Source organism: Lepisma saccharinum, chromosome 15 (assembly GCF_977018435.1).
Source record: "Lepisma saccharinum chromosome 15, izLepSacc3.1, whole genome shotgun sequence".
Lineage (NCBI taxonomy): Eukaryota > Metazoa > Arthropoda > Insecta > Zygentoma > Lepismatidae > Lepisma > Lepisma saccharinum.
In genome coordinates, this window is record NC_139243.1 from 79,442,264 (window position 1) to 79,465,871 (window position 23,608).

Consider the following 23,608-nt stretch of genomic DNA (forward strand, 5'->3'; position numbering starts at 1 on the left):
GAAATCCATATGAAATCTTCCTCATAATCAATTCTCCAGTCACACACGTCAAATACATAGCTGCAATTACAGACCTAGATACCACACTGGAAACGTGGGTCAACTTGAAGCCAAAAATTTCAAAGCTGGGGATACTATTATGTCTGTGGCTGCAAGCATAGCTTCATATTTCCACTTGTAACAACTATTTTGAAGATTGTGAGTCATTGCACCACACAAGATTGCAATTTTTATGTTTAATAAGAAGGATATAACTACATATTCCACTCCACAAGTGAGAACAAATAATTTCTTTATAAATATGAAAACAAAAACGAGCTATAATGTGCAGTTCCACCACATTTCTACCCCCCTGCCTATGCACGAGCGAAGATGCACGGCTTCAAACAAAAAATTCACATTGTTTCCAGTCTGTATCTAGAGATCTGTGGATGCAGTTCACTCGGAACAAAGTTGAGAGTCCTGTAAGAATCGATCGTCCCTGATTTTTATGAATGCTGGTGCAGAGGTTGTGAACAATTCATTCCAATTATTGAAGCTTACATTGGGTAAAACAAAGAGAACAAACATGGTGATGGAGCATTTGCTTGTTAATACTTGTGCATTCCACCGTACAGTCTTAATGAAACTTCTACATTGTATTTTCAGCTATATTTGAAACAACTTTGGTTATGAACAAAAAACATTTCTACTACCATCCATAAAAACCTTTACATAAATGTCTTCTTGAACTAAATTTGATGGAAGCTAGGGAGAGCCTTCAAGGATGATACATATGAGAACCCATCACTTGTAGACACTTTTGCACAGGTACATATTCACAGCTATAGATAAAAGAACACATGCCATCAAGGAAGAACATTATGTCTTTCACTTTTATTCTGAGCAAAAAAAAGTGTATCACAGGTTGTTTGGCTTTAGATACGTTTGTTACTTCAAAAACACTCTCACTAAATTCACACTGACTAGAAAAATCCATAGCTGCATGCATTTCATTCCTCAATCTTCTGTTTCTGAGTTTTCAGATGCACTGTTCTTCTTTTCTCTGAACCTCCTCACTTTTCTCTTCAGATGCAAGCAAACTACAAGAATTCAACATTTTTTTGTAAAGAATAACACACACACACAAGGAAAAATGCACATAATTAAAGTTTAAAATAGCTAATAAAGTTCCCACTTTGTCACTAATTCAATGCTAAATACCACAAACCACATCAAATTTATCATACTTCACATAAAATACTATTTCTGTGCATACCTGTAAAATTATGCTTGTATGTGTTTTTATGTCATCGTAGGTTGCTGATTTGGTGCTTTAAGTCCACTTTATGCACAGTACGGTTAATCAGGACTGGATCTACAGTTTAAAGTGGGATCCAAACCACTTGTGCCTCCACAGGGTATCGAACCCAGGACCCCTTGATGTCATCATAGGCACGGTAAAGTTAAAGTTCCCCCTGCATGTAGCAGGCACATTTAGGATGTGGGAGTGGGGCCCCACACATTCTCAATCTTGGCCTTTTCTTTTTTCAAGAGGCCATATCATGGGCAGCGGAAAAGGAGACCTTCATTCAGTACACTTTTGATCGAAAACTATTTGAGACACTTGAATGAGCTTTGTGGTAAATTGATTAGAAAGGATGAATCTTAACAGTGAATATTGAAAAATTTTTATCACTTCTATATTTTAAAATATATTAGCTGTCAAATATCTCAGTTTTTGGATCGGCGTATAGAGCCCGATTCTAAGTTACTGTAAAAATTTAACCTTGCAAGGCTTTCTTGTAACCTTCCTGAGTAAACTGATTTTTATTTTTTTCAAATTGGAGAGGCCCATTGTGACAATACGCCATTGCAAACATTGATATGCATTCTCAAAAACCATTTTATGTCCTTTGAGAATGGCTTTACTCGAGCCATAGCTGGGTCTGGAAGGGTTATGTTCAAGTCCTACAAGTTCAGCCCAGTCCCGTAGCTAGAGGAGGGGCAAATGCCCCCCCCCCCCCCTGAGAGCCTGCTTTGACCCCCTGTGAAAAATACGGAACACATTTCTACCTGGAATTCTCACTAATCTTTACAATTATATCATGTGTTACTCTAGCATCATAACAAATACACTTATTGGTTTTGTGATTTATTAGGGTGTATGCGGTTCCGTACAATGTCGTATCAGGATGAGGGGGGGATTCCCTTCCAGATTCAGACTTCGAAAAATGATTACGCAATTTTCAGTATGTAGAACCAGTGGCAGCTCAAGGGGTAGGGGCCGCCGTGCCATGGCACTACCCTCAGAAGAAATGCATACCTCGCCCAAGTATTGTTAAATCAATACATTGATGGTTTACAGACAAGGAGATTCGAATCTTGTAATCGGTCAAGCTGACGTGACGACCACCCCAACCTCCTCACTGTATCGCCAGCTGTTTCGTTAGTACCCTCGCGAGGCAACAGTCCCTGCCGACCAAGAGCTGGCCTAACCGAGTTGACACACGTGCAGAGGGTTGAAGTCATCTCAGCGAGGCACATTTCCACCATGAGCCAAGAACAAAGTGGCAGGGGGCGGAGTTAGCCCATAAGACACAACAACCGTGACCTTTTTCTCCTGGCACGGCGAGGGAACTTTCGCAGTGTTGACACAGTTGCCACCTTCAGAGATAAGTTGCTAAATACGACTGATTTGTAAGACCCGTTGAGGAAGTAATTTCTGCCTACTTTTGGAGAAACTAACGTAGTATTTTTCCAAAGTTAAATAGACATTTTGATAATAGATAGATGCGCCTAGAGGGCCATCCAGACTTTTTTTTAAAATATAAAAGTAAAAAATCTTATGATGATGCGAGTTTCCTTTAGCATTTCGAAAATTTCTTTTTACAACAAAGATGTTTTTGACATCCAGTTGGAATACGTGTGCATGGGGGAGGAGAAGGTGAGAGGATTTGTTTTTCCCTTCCTCTTGTAATTGTTGTGTTTTTAGGGAAGTGTCCTCCTGTAGTGTATAAAGATAGGTTACTGAGTGAAGATGAACCGGATTAGTGAGTTATTACTTAAACACACATTGTTTTCCACGTTACCAAACAAGGATAAACATCTTGGCCAGTGGCGCTACCTCAAGGAGGGGGTGGGGGTGGAGGATTTTTTTTCGATTTCTTTATCACGATTTTCGATTTTTTTATAATGGCACTACCCATCATAGTTTCCGCCGGCCGCCACTGTGTAGAACCGCTGTAACATCTTGAGTAGTCTTGTATTAAAGGTGCCTAATGTGTTCCGATGTTTTTCTTGGATGAGTTACTTGGAACTGCTTAAATTTTTGTTTCCCAAGTCTACCTTTTGGTAATAGTGATTCGTGTGGTAGAGAGAGGGAATGGATATTTGATTTTTGTTACTTAGCGTTGCTTTTCTGCCACTTCTAGCTAATTGCAACAATGAGTGATGACGTGAAATTGATGAAGACACACTCATAAACAGTGCTGCAACCACAGGGGGCAGGGGGCATTGTCTTCCCCCTACCTGACCTTGGACGGAAGTCCATTCTAGAGGAAGCAAACAATGAAGTAAAAAAAACAAGACTAGGAGAATCTAAGAATAGCAGGACAATTGGATACTCATGATGGAATTAGTTTTCACGTGATCCTTGCATTTTCCTTCCACACGGCCAAGGTAACTTGCAAGGGGCACAGAGGGGCAATTGCCCCCCTCCTCGATTACAAATTTTATACAAGTAAAAGTACATTTCGTAAAATTTTCTTGCTCGATCCGCTCGCAATATATGTTATTCTTATAGTCAAAGTTCAGAGCCATAGCTATGGAGCGGCGGGAGTCGGCCATGGGAGCCGAACGATCTATATAAAAGAAAAATGTTAAAGAGAATGCCATGGCGCCCCGTAAAATTATTTGCATCCTATTAAAACAATTTCTTTCTATGAAACTTAATATTATTAATTATGAAACTGTAATCCAAGAAGTCATTGATCAAGCAAGGGATTCCTATTTGTTTGTCAGGTGTCAAACACATGTATTTCACCTATAATTCACAAAATATTTTGCAAAATTGTTAACATAACCAGTAGGCAAACATTGTCTGTAGTGATTCAAGAGTCTCCCCTTTGAAGAAAATAAGAGTCCGTGGTGGACTAAGGGACCCATGTTTTAGCAAGTACAAAAAATGTATTACATTTTTTTACACAATTCATCAAAGTGTAGATAATATGTAACCGTTATTATTTAATTAATTCGATTTTTCTTGCATAACACAACACAATAGTGTTGTTCGATTCTCGTTAGATTCCCTTGTGCGTAAAAATCTTGCATACTGGAAACTAGAGGAAATCATTATGAAACATGATTTATAAAGGGCTCCCTTAATCAGTTCTGCAGAGAGGCCCAAAGCTGTTGGTACATATTAATCATCTATTAACATTATCGACCTGTAAATTACAAGTAGATACAGACCCTATTAGCCTATTTATGTTAAACTTTATATTCTTTGGCAATCTGGAAAGGTCATTATCGAAATATTGATATTTGATGTTGCGCGAAGTTTTTTTCTTTTGTTCGTTAGAGTTTTCAAGATATCATCCCTTTTCTGTTACTTATCTGTTTTGGGGGAGGGGGAGGGGTCAAGTGCTTCTTAGTACCCTGCTATATCTGCCAATGCGACACCGTATATTAAAAATTTCCCCTATAGGATTGACTTCACCCCCCCCCCCCCCCCCTACAAAGAATTCCTGGCTACGGGCCTGGTTCAGCTGTCTGCCGATAGATGACTCTGACCAGGTTTTACTAGTGCGTGTGGCTTGGCTTTCTTCTTCTTCTACCCTCGACATTGTCTTTTCCCTTGGGGACGGGTTTTGACCGTGCTCCGACCATTTCGGAAAATCCAAAGTTGATTTCCTTCACCAGGCTGTTTTTTCATTGTGTTTCATTTGTCTTATTTCTATTGTCCAAAAGAATAAATACATTAATACAGAGACTGTCCCAACTGAATCTTACATAAATTATAGCAAAAATAAAATTTGTTTTAAGTCAATTACATGATCAAATAGGGTAATCGAGACTGGGCCTACAGGATAAAGTGGGATCCAGACCACTGTGTAGTTCCACCGGGGATAGAACGTGAGACTCCTTGAATAAGGAGAGATAATTACTACTAATTCCATCGAGGAAACTCAAGGACATATTTGGGGGGGGGGGGGGGGTCCGGAGTGCAAAAATTAAATAATGAAAATATACTTTTGTAGCATTTATTACATAAATGATGGTTATAATTTCCTTTGAACTTATTGATTGATTTGTTGTTTTTAAGTCCACTTTTTGCACATAAAGGCTACTCGTGACTGGACCTACAGTTTAAAGTGGGATCCGAACCCACTACGTGCCACTACCGGGTATCAAACCCGGGACCCCTTGATTACATGCCCACAACAATACCACTGCACCATCAAGGAAACCCACTCTTTGAACTTATTGGAAGGCAGATTGGAATCATAGGGCTTCGAAGGACAGTACCAAAGATTTATAACAATATGCATAAAATATTAATCAGGAACTTTACATTTCGCCAACCGGATCTAACATTCTCTTTTATTCATTAAATATTCAATTCTTCATCAATTTCAAATGAATTTCTTTGTCAGGGCACTTGTTTTTATGCAAATTATGCCGATCTTAACTACAGGTAAGCTAGATAATAATTAAACATCATATTATTATTATTCCTGACACACTTGGTTCGGTGTATTTCTAGATACGTGTCTTGGGAGGTCCTTCAGAAATTACAGCAAAAGGAAGTGAGACAGTCTGGTCCCCTTTCAAACTGTAAATCTTGTTCTTGTCCCAAGTTATGTATCGTTCTCGTCTCGACCTCTGAATATAATTTCAATTATAGTCACATTAACTTCAATGCATTTTAAAGATACAATTTGTGTATATATAAACATGCTTGGACAATACATTCACATTTAGAGAACACCGATCTATTTCATAAAGACGTAAGACAACTATGCTGAAGGTAGATATTTAAATTTTAAAAATAATTCACTGCACATTCAATTATATTGTATGTAACGTTATGTTATAATAATGGAACCCACATCTGGCAAATTTTCTAGTTTCATTAATATTTTACTTTGACTATTATGTGAATACATTAATTGTGATGGAGGGAGAAATCACACTGGAACGACAAGCAACCGGCGACATGTGTAGCTTGAGGATTTCACGAATAAAGCGTAGGCTTGTGCTGCCTGTCATGCCGCTACGGTGTGAAACGTTGCTGCTGATTGGCTCGTTCCCAAATGACATGTGTTACCACAACAGCTCTAGTACTCAGACCCCTTTGGAGCCCGTTCAAAGCATCGGATTGCAGTGAATCTTGGAGCACACGCTATGGAGACCATGGGGAAGCAAATGCTGACAAAAAAAAAAAAGTTCAAATTTTCAACACCAGGTGGAAATGTGGCACTGAAATCTGGAGCACAATGAACAACATCTGTTGAATCATTGATCACACTGTCCTACACTTCCAAAGGGCCACACAAGAAGATTGAAGATGCACATATTAAACAGTTCTACACTGGCATAAACTAAACAAAGTTTTGCATGTGCTATTTTTAGTTGCTGTTATTTCAACGCCACATTTCCACTCAAAATATGCATTAATTTTTTTCCATCAGCATTCTCTTCCAAATAGTCTCCATACCATCTGTACCAAATTTCATTGCAATCACATGCTTTGATCGGTCTTGCAGAGAGTAGGGAACTTCAATTATAACCAACTTGTGATGTGTGACAAAGATAATTAAAATTTATTCTTTTCTAGTTAGATTAGGTAAGTTGTTCATTGAAAGTAGACCTATGTATTACTTTATATTTAAAATACTTTAAATTAATTATAAATTCAGTGATAAAGCTTCATTTTTAAAAAATTGTGTACAAAATGCCAGCAAATATGGCAATTACCTATTTAACTTACTATTTATTGGCTATAAGCAGTTAAAATGTTTCAAAAGTGGGCCAAAAAAAGATGTTTCAACTTTGACAAGTGTGTTCTTGTGGCCTTTTAGTTTAGGGTAACCACAAGGTGGATTCAGGGAGCACAAGAAGGTGTTTCGCCTATATTTTACAAATAGGACACAACAATAAATATTCAATAAGCATGGGAATATAGACTGATTGCCTACACATCATCTTCAATGTTCATAAGTGGCAACTAGAAAAAAGTTCATCCTTTCATGCCATGAGAAGAAGCTCTCCATCACTGCTTTTTGCGTTGTATCTGGCGCTATGGTCAACCCACAATCTCAATACTAAGGATTCCAGGTTTGAATCCAGACTTGGGCACAACTGTTCTCTTGTGAATGTCCCACAGAGCAAGTGTTGATATACACAGATAAATAAAAAAAAAGTTTTGAAAATGAATAAATAATTTTTAAATATATATAATACTGTATAGACCAGGACTCGAACCCGGGTCTCTGGCATACAGTGCCATTGCTCTACCACTGAGCTACAGAGTCGGCCTGGCTTCACCGTATTTTTCGCTGTCGCTGTTTTACCTATGTAATAGCCTGTCAGCACTACCGCAATGGGATCTGCTGCCTTTGAAACATTGTAGACATTGACGTTGCTTGATTCCTCCCAGCATAGAGATGTAAATTACATGAAGATTTGGCCCACACAGGTGATGTACTACATAGAATTTTCAAAGGCAACAGATTCTGATGCGGTAGCACTGACAGAGATGATTGCACACAGGTAAAACAGCGGCAGCAAAAAATCAGACGAAGCCAGACCAGCTCGGTAGCTTAAGGGTAGAGCAATGGCACAGTATGCCAGAGACCCGGGTTCAAGTCCTGGTCGAGCCTGAATTTTTCACTGAAAATTCTACGTAGTACATCTCCTGCGTGTACCAAATCTTCATACAATTAAGAACTGTTGGTCAAATACCATGTTTCATCACTTTGAAAATGTATTTTATATATAATTACTCACGTTTTAAAGTTTGGTATAAATCTAGTTTTGGTGCATCTTCATCATTTGATGATTGGTCTGATGCATTGCCAGCTCTAAAAAAAAAGAAAATAAAAGAAAAAGAAACTATCATTATTCATGCACAACTCTAAAACAAAAGCACAATTCAAAATAGGTTTCACATAAAGTGGAACCTCGAATTTACAATTTTAAGGGGACCAAGCTTAAAAAAAACTTCAAATGCAACAAAATGTAAAATCGAGGAAAATTTTGTAACATTTTTTTGGGTTGGGACCATCAAGATTGGATTATAATGCAGGAAAACGTAAAACTCATGAACATAAAATCAGGGTTCCACTGTACAAGAGTAATTTATTCATGCATGAATATATACTACAAGGAACATGTTGTATCACAACATATCATGCGACTTTGGTGATGGGCACATTGAGTGCTAATTCTCTAATAACTTATCCTTTGTCAATTTCACCCAATCAGTATTCATCCTCATTGTTCCCATTACCCTAAAGAGGCAGAGCATCCACAGTACTGTGCCCATAACTTTCGCAGCTGATGGCACTGTACTGGCTATCTTTTTTGATGGAAAATTCAATTGGTGCAATTACTATCAGTTTCGTTTCATGCTCAAAATTGTGAAACCAGCTTTCATCTCTAGTCACAATACTAAGAAGAAGAAAAAGGGAAAACCTTTGTTTCATTATCAATGAAATAGTTTTTAGCAATGGATGGCTATGAACTACGTGGTACGGTCAATACGCAAGTGATGCAATGAGCACAAATTTGAAGGTGCCACAATTTTCAACTGCTTTACATCAGGCAATATCTTGCGATGTGTGGACTCAAATGCTGATCGATTGTTTTATTTTATATTGCTTATCTGACACTTTGTGCCAATTCAAGTCAGGTGTTTGTGCATTTTCATTCCAATATTTTGGTATGATGATGTCAGCCATTGGGGAAAAAACATAGGAAATGTAAAGCAAGAAACAAACAGGAAATGTTATAACTTTAATCTAGAACTGATCTGATAACAATATTTGAACATTCTAGCAATATAACTCAGAATAAAAAAAGGTAAAGTGCTCCCCTGTGCTTAGCACCACGCCATGAAGGCGTATAGGGGGTGTGGGGGTAACGCCCCACACTTTCTTGATCCGGTCGTGAGTGAGGGTGATGTGATCTGCATCATGCCCCTGACCGCCTTTAACCCCCCAGGGTTTCCCCCAGGTGCCCATGTTATTCGATGCTGGGTGGGTGCCGGGGCCGCTTCCAACGTTAGAAAAGTTCCCGGATTTGAACCGGCCGGGGGATCGAACCCGGGACCTTGAGCATGGTAGCCAGACACGTTACCGACTGAGCCACCGTGGCCACATATAACTCAGAATATAAAAATTAAAATACAAATATGTCATTGAGTCTTTGCCTCAGAAATTTATCAGTCACTTAGTAAAATATATACAATTGAACTCTTTTTTTCATTCTCACCCCTAGTCGCACTTCACATGATCCTGCTCTATACCTAGTAATAATTTTCGGACAGTACCCAGGTTTCTCGTGCATTCTTCGGCATTTCAGATGCTATTGCTACACTGACTTGTGTTATATGTTCAACAACGTTATGCAAAAACATAGCCTTTGCTGGAGTTTTTAAAATGCTAAGAAGGGTGAGAAACTAAACACCGATTGGTTATTGAATGTGGCACAAAGGAAACACATATCAAAGTCTTTAGAAAAATGAATTATTTCCAAGTGTTTTAAAAGTGTGTTAATGTTAAAGAAAAGAAGAAGAATGGTTTGAGCTGCTCTACAATTTGATAAGTTGTATTGATGCAGTGGTAGGGTGTCTGACTGCCATGTGGGAGAACCAGGTTCGATTCCCAGGTTAATATCAGGTGGAAAATTGTCTATCATTGTCTGTGCATGGAGCAGCTCTGGCATCCACCCAGCCTCTAATAAATGGGTTTCTGAAGGGTGGAGGGATAAAAGGAACCAGAGTGTGATGCTGATCACATCACTTCAACAAATGACCAAGGATGATTGATTTATTGATTTGCTTTATTTTACTTCGCTTTTTATGCCATTTTTGCCTAATTTGTGAAGATGGAGATAATACGATGAAATTGATGAATGGACACTCACAAACATCAATGCCCAGGCCAGGATTTGAACCTGGGACCCCTGTCATCGTAGCGTGATGTGCTAACCACGCAGCCACATGGGCTGGCTGACCAAGGTTGAGAATAGGTAGGGCCCTACCTCCTCATTCCCAAATATGCATTCACAACATGTTGCAATGTGCAAGGGGATAGTTTTACTTTCTCTTTTACCTTAAGGCTCAGCAGGACCTTTGACCAACAGCAGCAATGCAGTTTACGAAACTTCCTCTCCTTTCAAGAAACTGCTATCATATTCCAAATTCTGAAAAATTACATCTGATTAGAATTCCTTATACAGCAGTGTTTCTCAACCGCCAAGCCATGGCCTGCGGAACCTTAGCATGAGAGGATTTCCTGAAGTCTGTGACTTGCAGCCCAAGCTGACAACCACTTAGAAAGATGGCCTTTCGTTCAGGGTTGACTAGCAATAACATGAAATTCCTTCTTTCCACTCTTGGTGAGAAATCAAAACCGCTGAGAAGGGATTGTCTCACATGCAGCCTTCAAATCTGATTTACAAGTGTGGGCCCATTCTCGAGTCTGGGCTGGAAGGTTGGAATGACTTGCAGCCTTAGTTGGCAACCAGCTGGAAAGTTGGCATTTTGTTCGGTTTTAGACTGTCATAACAGGAAATGCTTTCACGAGTTAGTGAGGATCAGACAATGTAACCAGGGGAAGATTGCTTCATGTCTCCAAATCTGGAGGTTGACAGATGGTCACCATGGCCATTTAGTTTGCACAGTAATTTTCATTAATGAAGTGGAAATATTCTGATTAATTGGAATTTTTTAGTGTCCAAAATAGAACATGCCAATGAAAATCAGCACATACCAAATTACGTTCATGATATTGGCCAGAGTAAACTAATGATTCCATTAGATCCAGTTGTTGTCAACTAACTTAAACCAAGTTTTATATTTGTCAACAAGCCGAGACATAATCGAACCAAGACTCTCTATGATTACGGCACAATTTATTTATAATATTAAATTTCTAGGGCACATATAAACGTATAAAGTTAAAAAAAAATTAATCACTTATTTAAGAGTAAAATTGTTGGGAACATGGCATAGACTTCTTAAAAATGAATTTACCGAGACGTGCAGTCACAGACTGAGAACCACTGTTATAGAGCACTCACATGAATCTTCGTGTGGTTTGATTTCTCAATAGTTTCGTGGCTATGTAAGCCTATTAAACTGTTCAAATATCTAGACAACTATGAAAGTAAACCATATGAAGATTTACATATACAGTAAAACCTCATTAATCCGACCCCGATAAGCCAGACTTCGCTTAGGCAGTCAACCACTGATGAAATTCTGTTTCCCGTAGACTTTGTACTGTACTGTATAGTGTATTTAGGCCTATGACCTTTAAATACACAATAATAAAACGTGTTTTATTGCTATAAATGGAGTTTTAATGCACTTTCTACTGTTTTTTTAGGTTGTTTCAGTTAATCCGGACTTTCGATAAACCGGTCAACTTATCCCCCCCCATTAGTCTGGATTAATGAGATTTTACTGTACTCTAGAAGAAATTCTAAGCACATCCATTTTTTTCAGAATTTGGAATATCATTGCAGTTTTTCAAAAGGAGAGGAAACTTTGAGAAAGGTTTTCCTGGCATTGGCCAAAGGTTCAGCCAAGCCTTAAATTCTTTGTGGTTGTTTTACCATACACAACTTAAATGCACTCAATAATTTTAGTGTTAGTACATAAACATGCTGTATTTTAATGAAAATCCTTGAGAATTAATTACATAACATACATACATACATGCAGGTACAGCAAGAAGGACTAAGTGTGAAAGCATGCAACAACGTGTACGTGTATTTTGATTAACTACGAGGGGATGTCAGTAATTAGGTCACAAACTCATGTGGGATAGCTGAAAATAGTAGCGAGTAGTTTCTAAAGGTGTCATTAGGTGGCAGCACAAACCAGCTTGATGACATCAAATTAGCAGTTGCACACATTGGCAGCTCAGTTAAAAAATGGCGACCCTGCTCAAGAAGCTAACATTAGAAGAGCAGTATTATATTTTGTGTCTTTTTATGGGCAAAAAGACTTCCTGCCAAGGATATTCACAAGGAAACGTTTCCTGTATATGGTGAGAAGTGTTTGCCGTGCAAAGTGGTGTACAACTGGGTCAATAAATTCACGGATGATGATGTTGAACGAGAGGTGCGACTGTGGCTGGGACAGTAGCCCAAAGACTATTATGCAGCAGATTTTGGGGGCTGATAAAGCAATGGGATAATTGTATGAATGTTACTGGAGATTATGTTGAGAAATAAAAATGGTTTTCAAGTCAGTATCTGATTTAGTACTTTTGAAATAAAATGTTTGTGACCTATTTTCTGACTTACCTTCAAAACGTATCTGCAGCATTACCTGCTAGAGTACCAGATCGGAAAGTGTGTCAAGAATTAATCCAAGATCAAAATACTAATAAAAACTTGTTGTGCTCTAGTAACATTCATAATTCTCAATGGTCTTGCAAAGCTCATTCAAGAGAGCAAAATGTCATATTTAAGAAGACTCATGTTTTTTCCGTCTTGGCTTATCTGGTGATTTTCCAAGAGGCACTGAAACAGGTGAAGGCTGCATTGAAGATTTCTTCTGAGATCTGGAAAGCAATGACACAGAACACATAATTTCATGCAGCACGTACAGAGAAAGACTAACACACAAGAAACATAATAAGTAAGCAAGAAGAAAGTCCCACACCATGGGTGTGCAGTCTAAGGCTTTGGGTTCCAACTACGGGATGTGTGCATGTTTGAGGCTCCTGAGGGAAGCATAACAACTTTTCTCCTGAGATTTCGGCCAGTGTATGGGGCCAGTGGCCACTGACCATCGTAAGGAAATTGGGGAGCTACGAACGAGTAGCATAACCTGGTCATGGAAACCTACAACGATGACTGGGGTTCATCGTGCTGACCACACGTCCCCCCGTAAGTGGTTGGATGAGGTGGGAGTGAGGCCGGCAGTCATTAGGGAGGCCCTGGCCCTCAAGAACTGTCACACCATGGGTTATTATTTATAAATAAAAATAAAAACATGCAGCAGGAAGAGAAAAGAGCCCCTAGATGGCCAAATGATTAGCACTCTGGCCTTTGGTGCAAGTGGTCTCAGGTTCGATCCTCAGGAGCTACTTGGAAGCAATAGTCGCAGAATTCTGCCTCAATAGCTAGAAAACAGTGTCAACGGGACATAATGTGCTGACCATGTGTCACCCAATGACGAAGCCACCTGGCCCTGCCGTTACGCCATAGAGTTTGAGAGTTCACTTGTAATAAAAAAAAAATGATTTTGTGTGATATTTCCATGTTTACTCTAGTGAAAAACACACAAGTAGGTTTGAGGATACTAAAGAGGCAAGGATACATTTAATCCTCAATGCACCCACGAATGAAGTTTGTAACCTAAATGAAGTTTTTAGAGCAGCTGCAATGTCAGTTATAGATATTTATCTGTAACCATGCACCTTCGGGTTTAAGAAGGCTAGAGAGTTAGTTAGTTAGTTAGATATTTATCTGTTCCTTTAGTAGTATACTGTTAGCACGTAATATTAATTTGACATTATCCAGTGCTTTTACCAATACTTATTCTAACACTACATCTCGAGAGTACCTCTTCCTCATCTTCAGATAAACAAATTACTTTTTGCCAGTGCAGGGGATCAAACCTACGACAGACATTTCATTATACTACTGTACGACAGCCCTGAATGAATGACCATCCTAATTAGCACCGACAAAAGAACACTAGACGGAAACCCTTTTAATTTAATTTATTGGACTTATATATCACCCCTAGAAACGCATACCTGGTGTACTGACCTTAGGTCCTGCCTAGGGCTTTTACGCACTCACGTGTTCATTCAACGTCATTCGTCTCTCTCTCTCTCTAGTCGATTACCAAACTGTCTATAGAAAATGTCTATCATAACTGCTCCGCAAAATCTACCTTTTCCTCTGCTCCGACTGCACTATATACTCCTTACCAACATCCTGTTGGCAGAAGTCGGGGGACAGGCATCTTTGCTAACCTTGGCAGGCCATATACACCACATGCTACAAATCCTGTACTCGAACCAATTACTGCACAGTGCATGGATTTCTAGTAAAATGCATGAATGTAATTTTTCAGACTGGTTGTAAATGTGTACAAAAAAGGTATACAAAAACTTCTCTTCCGGTGTGATAAGTGCCCCAATGACATGGGCACCTATGTAGAAAAATAAGTCACGGTATGCACTTTCAGAGTGAAAAGGTATTGTTTAACTAATTTATTTTATTACAAAATGGGTACTACTTTCTGGACGTGACTTTTTATTACAGGACATATTGGCATAATGTGTTAGTTACATTCAAACAAGGTATAACCGACAGCCCAAACTCACTTGATAGGAACCATTACCAACACAGGATGAATGCAAAATTGCCATCACCAAGATTCAAGCATCTTACCAGAAATTTCCTCACAATTAGTTTTCTGTTAATAGGTTCAAGAGGGAGGCAAGGTAGTACATAGCAATGCATTGGAGTGTCATATTGGGCATTTTTTCCTTAATCGTATGTTATGGCATGTCTAACAGAGCTTGCTAATATGATTGTCATGGTAAGATGACTTGAAAAAATGCTGAAAGCAAAAACAAGTAAAAGGGATATCGTAATACAGTATTCTGCTGAGCATACGAGTGATATGATGTACAAGGGAGGGTCAAAAAGTAACCTTAACATTTTTTTTATTAACAGAGTATGTACAATAGGATTGAAAACACTTCATCACTTTTCAACATACTCTGCCCCACGTGCAGTGCATGTGTGCCAACATTTCATGAATACTCAGATTCCACGAGGAAAAAGTTCTTCTGATTGACTACCTAACTGCTCATGCACCACCTCCATAAGGCTGGCCAACACATGTTAATAACCTGGTGCTAGGTCCGGTGAATATGTAGGATGTGGCAGGCACTCCAAGTGAAGTTCTGTAAATTTTTGTGCTGCTGCAGAGCTGTGTCTGGCCTCGTGTTTTCAGAACTGAGCAAAACCGAGACTTTTTTGACCTCGTTGCAGGTTTCATGTGGTTATCAAGAAGATCACAATATGACTCGATGTTAAGAAAGCATCCTCTGTTCACGCAATGTTCCAGGATTGGACCTTTAAATTCCGAGAAAAGTGTGAGCATTACTTTGAAGGCAGACACAGCGGAACAGAATTTCTTTGATTCTGGCGATGATAAGTGCCTCTACTTCTTGCTGGCTTATTTGGTCTCTGGCTGGAAATGAGGGACCCAGCACTTGTCACTAGTTACTATACACTTGTTGTTTTGGTACCCATCTAGACTTTGTGGTAATGCAGCACGTCGTGAATGATAATGGTGCACAGAGCCATGACTGATGTTCAATTCTACAGCAACATCGTCAATTGTTGCACACCGATTTTCTCGGATCATTTGATCCACTGAAGCAATAGTGTCTGGCGTGATTGCAATGTGTGATCAACTAGAGAGAGCTGCATCAGAGTTGACACTCCACTTTTAAACTGTCTGTGCCACTTGTAAACTCGCTGATGGGACACACTGGAATCCCCATACAACTTTTTAATCCACCGATGAATGTCTGTTGGTTTTCCACCCTCAATAATAATAATAATAATAATAATAAAAATGGCCTGCTGCTCCTCTGTGGTGCATGTCGTCTCTAAGGGGGTGGCCGGCCATCTTGTCATTTCCCATCAGACTGCACACGCTGATACTTACAACAGAAGAGTACATATAGGCTCATTCCATGCCAAATCAACCGATAATAATTATCTTTTAACTTTAAAGGTTCAGATTTTTTATATTTTTTGATTATACATTGCACCTATCAAGAGGACAAAAACTGCCAAATTTCAGATTATTTCCGCTTTTTTGAGTTATTGACTTTCAAAAAAGCAAAAATCCCAAAACTTGATGACATTTTGAAATCTTTAAACAGCTGTAGATCAAAAACTATTTGACCTAGGGAACTCAAATTGGTGTCATTCCCTTCTGCTTTTAATGGGCATTAATTTGAAATGCAACATCAGTGTGGTATTTGAATCTTGTAATTTTTAAAAAACTTGAAAAAAAGGCTTTTTTGAAAATCTCAAAAATGCCATTTTTAATTTTTTCAAAAAAAATATGATTTGAAGACATCAATTGACTATTTGTGTGCAAAATTTCATAATGGGACAAACATGGGTTCCCATGGGAGTTAAATTTTTGTATTGTAATATGTGCGAAATTTGCTAAATTTGTTGACTTCCATGTTATAACCACAACTATAAGCTGAGTGGTTGATGTTGAAGTCTTCATATTAGTCTATTTTATAATTTTTGGACTACACATATGAAAATATCTCAAATTTATCACTTTTAACATCAGACAAGCAAATTGAAAAATGTACAAGGGGAAGTCATTAAGTAACAGGAATCTTATTCTAAACTTCATGGAGATTAATGCACAACGAAAATTTGTGTTTCGGCACTCAAAATGGTTCCTTAGGAACACACCATAAAGTTGACGTGACGATCGAGCAGTATGCGCCTGCGCAGTAGCTCGTACAGCATGGCCGCTCTGCTGTTGACTTGCACTGTAGAAGAGCAACAAAGTGTTATTAGTTTTTTGTGGTCAGAGGGAGTGAAACCTTCTGAATCCATAGGCGTGTGCACAGGAGGGCAAGAGGGGGCAGTTTTCCCCTCTAATACTCTTGCTTAGGAATTTAGTGCAGAGGAATCTTATCACCGTTATTAGACAATATTATGCTCTTTATATAATTAAGTATTTTCAAGCCGACGAGAGTTCCAAGCAACTACGTAAAATGCATTATTTCCTATCTAATTGAACTATCCATCTTCTTTCTCTAGCAAATTTCTTGTTATTAACACTCGCATACAGTTTATTCATTAATTTTGTTACCTATGTGTTTGCAAGATAAATTGCCCATACATTAGAAATCGGTAGCAGCGATTGGGTGACAAAAGTGGGGAGAGGCAAGGACAGTTTACTTTTTCTTTGTAGACAAGGCTTATCATTAAGAGGTTATAGATTAAGGGCAAAAGGTGAGGGAGCAACCGCCCCCTAATGGCGATCACTGTTGGAAATGAATAAATTATGTGTAGTTGCTTTGAATCTGCTGTATGAAACCATATTGATATGTAAATTAGGGGGAATAAAGGAGGCAGGGGGGGGGGGGTAAATAACACTGATGCCATGGAAGTTTGTATTCTTCTAATACAGTGATTTTCAGTGGTTTCGGACACACTCTATATATGCCCCTGTTCCATACCCATCAATACAATAAAACAGTGAGATGAAATGAGGTTTTTCTTTCTCGAAATGAACTTTCATCAAGGCTTCCTTCCCCCCTAATAGAGGTTCTGCGCAGGCCTGTGCTGAAATCTACAGCAGAACGAAGATTCAGTATGAAGACAATTGTTTAAGTTAGGGGAGAGTGTACTAAATTAACAGATTCATTGATCGATCTGCTGTTCCAGTTTCACTGCCTTAGTTGCCACGCAAACTGGCCTGCCACTCTGGTGTTCATCACTGGCATTTCGTCTCCCGTCTTTAAATCTTTCCACCCATTCATACACTCTTCCCTGAATTAAACAATTGTCTCCATACTGAACCTTCATTCTGCTGTAGATTTCAGAAGGTTTCACTCCCTCTGACCACAAAAAAACTAATAACACTTTGTTGCTCTTCTACAGTGCAAGTCAACAGCGGAACGGCCATGCTGTACGAGCTACTGCGCAGGCACATACTGCTCGATCGTCACAACATTTTGAGTGCCGAAACACACATTATCGTTGTGCATTAATCTCCATGAAGTTTAGAATACGATTCCTGTTACTTAATGACTTCCCCTCGTACATTTTTCAATTTGCTTGTCTCATGTCAAAAGTGATAAATTTGAGATATTTTCATACGTGTATTCTAAAAATTATAAAATAGACTAATATGAAGACTTCAACATCAACCACTCAGCATATAGTTGTGGTTATAACATGGAAGTCAACAAATTTAGATAGTTTTGCACACATTACAATACAAAAATTTAATTTCCATGGGAACCCATGTTCGTCCCATTATGAAATTTTGCACACAAATAAATAGTCAATTGATGTCTTCAAAAAAAAAATATATATATATATATATATATATATATTTATGAAAAAAATTAAAAATGGTGTTTTTGAGATTTTCAAAAAAAAATTATTTCAAGTTTTTTAAAAATTACAAAATTCAAACCACACTGATGTTGCATTTCAAATTAATGCCCATTAAAAGCAGAAGAGAATGACACCAATTTCAGCTCTCTAGGTCAAATAGTTTTTGATCTACAGCTGTTTAAAGATTTCAAAATGTCATCAAATTTTGGAATTTTTGCTTTTTTGAAAGTCAATAACTCAAAAAGTAAGAGCAAAGAAATCTGAAATTTGGCAGTTTTTGTAAACTTTACTGGTACTACAACTGTACCAAAAATTATCAATTTCTGAGATGTCAAGGTTCAGACCCCAGTTGATTTGGCATGGAATGATCCTATATACCTAGGTATATACCTGTTATTTAAATATGATGTACAACTGTCTACTACATTATTCAGATTTTTTATTCCTATATTAAGGTAACTTTTTGACTTTGCCTCATAACATGGAGAATGTAGCAAAATCTCCGTACTTAGTCGTCTCTCTAATTGAATTGTTCTATATTTTAGGGCATAATGCTCCCTTTAATATATATATATATATATATATATATAAATGCATGCTTATTTATTCCATCTACTGTTATCAGCCACATGTACACAATTTCTTATGCCAATCTATCATGCACTCTAGTAAGTTCATGTTTCATTTTTCTGCGCAATTTATTGTTCACGGTCGATTTCGCCACCTGTCTGGTAGCTTCGTCAGGCAAGTACTGACTTGCCGCAGGTGGCGTGGTACAGTACATGCCCTGATGAAGCTACCAAACAACAAAACAGTTGGCGAATTCGATCACGAACAAAAGACTGCACGGAAAAATGATTGGTTGATTTGGTGTGTAAAGTCCACTTTATGCTCAGTAAGGCTAATTGGGACTGGACCTACAGTATGAAGTGGGATACGAACCACTTGTGCCTCCACCGGGTATCAAACCGGGAATCCCTTGATTACAAGGTAATGACACGGAAAAATGAAACACAAACTTGTTAGAGTGAATTACCTCTCTCCACATAACTGCCAAATGGATATATTTAGATACAATGTAAATCTAACATGTGTTCATATGTAGTAACACATACCATTATCTTACCTTGCTTCATTTGTGGATTTCTCATTGGAAGCAGCTGTTCTGGCTGATGCATTTCTTGCTTCTTTTAAATGTGTTCTTGGCCTGGAAGGAATAGGAAGTTGACATTAGTTAAAAACCATCCCACAAGATCATATCTATCAGTGGCACACACAAGGTAAAGGAGGGAGAAGTAAATGCACTCTCTTAGAATGGAAAGTGATAAAATGTTGGAGAAAATTTACAATTAAACAAATATCACTAGGGGTAAGCTGATACCAATGCTTACCGATACAACAATAGCAATTCCAATACTTGGGAATTGTAACAGTTCAAAGTAGTTCATTTTTTTTTTTTAATATGCAAGCGTAAAACATTGACAATTTCACATGAGATAGTCATTTAATTACTTCGTTCATTTCTCTCCATAAATTTGTTGCAAAAATAATTAAAATTACGCATTTTGCTAGCATATTCAAGCTTTAAGAAAGTGACGTGCAGCATTTTTGTGGACTTCATGAAATGCTCAAACTCTAGACATGCATTGGTTGGTATTGGTTCTTAAATTCAAATCAATACTTTCCGCTACCAATGCCACTGGTATTGGCCGACATTGTTACATTGGTATCAGTATTGGCTCAGCCATAGAAAAAAAGGAAAAAAAATTGTAGGGATCTCTTGCTTTCCAGAAGGCTACTAAAAAATTTCCATCTAGCAGCATGAGTAAAAGAAAAAAAAAATGAGAGGCCAGTATACATGATGATGATGAAGAGGTTCAAAACTGACCTGAGAAACAAAATCAGTGAAACCAGGTTGGCTGGACTAGCAATACTTATCGAAACCAGATAAGTAATGCTCTGGTTACAAAACAATTGAGGCAGGAGTTTATTTTATTTGTATAAATTATAAAATAGTAGATAAGATAATGACATATAATTACAATATGTAGAAATGGGGGAGAAATGTTTAAAAAATGAACTACCTTTAAAAGAAAGAATGACATTCATGATGGTTGTGGTAAACACGGTTTAAAATTACTTACGTGAAATTTAGAAAATTTCGCACTTCCGCATTGAACAATTTAATGGTTAAATCCTATTAATTTCGAAGATCCACTGTCTTCATTCACAAAAGGGTACGGCGTTTGAAGCAGAGATGGTACCACATCACTGCATTGTTTGTTCCCGAGCGGCGGTAGTTGCGATTTGGAGAATGTGTGAATTTGGAGAAATCGCAACTACCGCTGCCTGGGAACAAACAATGCAGTGATGTGGTACCATCTCTGCTTCAAACGCCGTACCCTTTTGTGAATGAAGACAGTGGATCTTCGAAATTAATAGGATTTAACCATTAAATTGTGCAATGCGGAAGTGCGAAATTTTCTAAATTTCACGTAAGTAAAAGAATGACATATTTCAAAATTAGTTAGATGTGAATTGCCAAATATAATTACAACATACAAAGATATAACTACTACTAACAATAGTAATCAGGGAGCAGTTAAATAAATAAAATCTACGCAGAAGAAAGAATTTCATGTACTGTTAATTCCAATCATTCAGCTGAATTTTATTGTAAGATAAATTTTGTAACAATCTTTGTCGACCATGTTGGTACCACTGTCTGGGAGTGTGGCTGCATCATCACATTCACACAGTGCCTCTAGATTGGCAGCAGAAGAACCTATTGGTGGCAGCAATGGAGTTCAGAACCTGATTCTAAGAAGCTTAGAGGTAAACAATAATTTAAAAGCCAGACCTAAATGTTGGTTTTGCTTGTTGCTTACTCGAACTTAAAATTGTTAGGATCAAGATTGTATACCACAAGTTCACATGACCAACTGCCAGAAAGAATCTATGGCCCAGTACCAGGGGAGACAGATGAGGGAGGGTTGCCTACCATTTGCCACAAAAAAAGTAACCTGATTGATGGATTCATTTTACTTCACTTTTCCGCCACCTTTCACTAATCATAACAACGAGGATGATGATGATATGATGAAGGGACACTAACAAAGAAAACACATGCCCAGGCTGAGATTTGAACCTGCGATCCGTGGCATCATAGTGCACTGTAATAACCAAACCATTCTGCATGAGTAACCCGTAGCAATTAGCCTCTTTCTGCATTAAGTATATTTCTAAAATTCCTTGGTACAATGTCATTATCATATTCCTCCATTTGGATACCTCATTCTTGATCATGCTTTTCTCGGTAATGCTATTGTTTTCAAATTTGATATGAAGAGGAGATTGAATAAGTGACGCAAAAGAGTGTGCATTTGGTGTTCAAATAACCCCTGCAGGTACCACGAAATGGCAAGAGATTCCTCAAACGTGGGCTTGTGGTGTGTTCCCAGGCATGATAGCATCATTGGTCCTATGGTATTCATGAAACATACAGTCACATTAGTCATTTAGATATGTTGGGAGTGTTTTGCATTCCCACAAATTGAACAGCTTCGGCGCACCATCATTCTGCAACAGGATGATGCACCACCTCACTCTGGAAGATTGATTGGACAAGGTGGCCAATTCCTTGGGCCCCAATCTCATCCGACATCACCCTTTTGGATTTTTTCCTCTTGCGGAACTGTTTATATGACATGAGTGAAAGACACAAAGCCAAAATAGGAAACAACTATAGTAACTGTCTATCCTCACCTGGACATGGTTAGAAATCAACTTTCATCTTGATGTTCTCCAGGTAACAAATGAAGCATAAAGTACTGACAAAGGAGATAAAACTTTATGAGTATCTATCCATCCACGGTACCCTGAGGAGGTAAAGACAGCCAGAGCATGGTGCTGATCACATCACCTCCAAAATGGCAGAAAACGAGTATATGTGGGGCCCTACCCCATATGCCCTTAAATGTACCTTCATGGTATGGTGATATACGAGGTTTGGCTAGAAAAAAACGGATTGATGTTGCTATTGGCAAACAACGAATGCGCGAAGGTTGAGCAATGCATGATTCTATACTAGCATACCCTGCCTACAGAATGACTAATTGCCCTGGGTGCAGGCCTCTCAGTTTCGCTGTGGCACTTGGATAAAGCGGAATGTGCGTCTGTGCTCCGTCGGAAAAATGCTGAGTATTAAAATGGAACAGCATGTCAATATGAAGTTCCTTTACAAACTGGGGAAATCCGCAACAGAAGCGTACGACATGTTAAAATCTGTGTACGGGGATGAGTGTTTATCACGCACACAAGAGTTTGAGTGGTTTAAACGGTTTAAAGAAGGACAGGTAATGATCCAAGACAACCCACGTTCAGGATGACCATGCACGTCGAAAACGGAAACAAACATTCAAAAAGTGAGTGATGTGATTCGAAAAGATCGTCGATTGACCATTAGAGCAGTTGCTGAAATCACAGGAATAGACAAAGAAAGTGTTCGACAAATTTTACACGAGAATTTAATTTGAACATGAGTAAAGTGTGTTCAAAACTCGTGCCAAGGAACCTGACATTGGAACAGAAGGAAGCTCGAGTGAACATTTGTACGGACACTTTGAAGAACATTGAAACAGACCCTACATTCTTAGAGAGAGGGATAACCTGTGATGAATCGTGGTTTTTCACGTATGACCCTGCCACAAAGTGCCAATCAATGCATTGGAAGACCCCGAGTTCGCCACGTCACAAGAAAGCTCGCATGAGCAAGTCCAAATTCAAAGCCATGATGATTGTCTTTTTCGACATTCGAGGCATTGTGTACGTTCATTGGGTACCCGAGGGTCAAACTGTAAACCAACATCATTACATTAATGTGCTGAAAACCCTTGTGAGCGAGTAAGAAGACGACGACCTGATTTGTGGCAACGGAAGTCATGGATTCTGCACCAAGACAATGCTCCTGTCCACACGGCCTTGTCAGTGAAGACATTTTTGGCTAAATATGGCATCCCAGTGTTAGAACATCCACCGTATTCGCCGGACCTTGCTCCCTGTGACTTCTTTTTATTCCCCAGAGTGAAGTCCACCCTAAAAGGAACCAGATTTGAGACAGTAGAAGCTGTGCAAAGAAAAGCGACGGATGTAATGAACATTATCTCCGAAAATGACTGGCAACACTGCTTCCAGCAATGGAAAATTCGTATGGAGCGGTGTACAGATCGTGCAGGGGAGTACTTTGAAG

At 38.6% G+C, this 23,608-nt stretch overlaps 1 protein-coding gene across 5 annotated transcripts in view; it reads right to left on the reverse strand.

Annotated features, from left to right (window-relative positions):
- Positions 1 to 552: 552 nt before the first annotated feature.
- The window catches only part of LOC145999518 (uncharacterized), a 56,519-nt gene continuing 33,463 nt past the window's right edge, over positions 553 to 23,608 (reverse strand). Inside the window, exons 6-9 of one of the 5 annotated variants that reach the window (XR_014443413.1) lie at positions 19,487 to 19,567; positions 12,523 to 12,782; positions 7,993 to 8,066; positions 1,018 to 1,082 (exon numbers count right to left, since the gene is read on the reverse strand). Coding sequence is in view for 3 of the 5 variants with exons in the window: in XM_083136481.1 (XP_082992607.1) it covers positions 1,000 to 1,082; positions 7,993 to 8,066; positions 19,487 to 19,567 (238 nt within the window). In the remaining 2 variants the exon portion in view is untranslated. Of the gene's footprint in view, positions 1,083 to 7,992; positions 8,067 to 12,522; positions 12,783 to 19,475; positions 19,568 to 23,608 lie in introns of those variants that run through there. The other 4 variants (XM_083136481.1, XM_083136479.1, XR_014443414.1 and 1 more) reach the window with 4 other exon arrangements.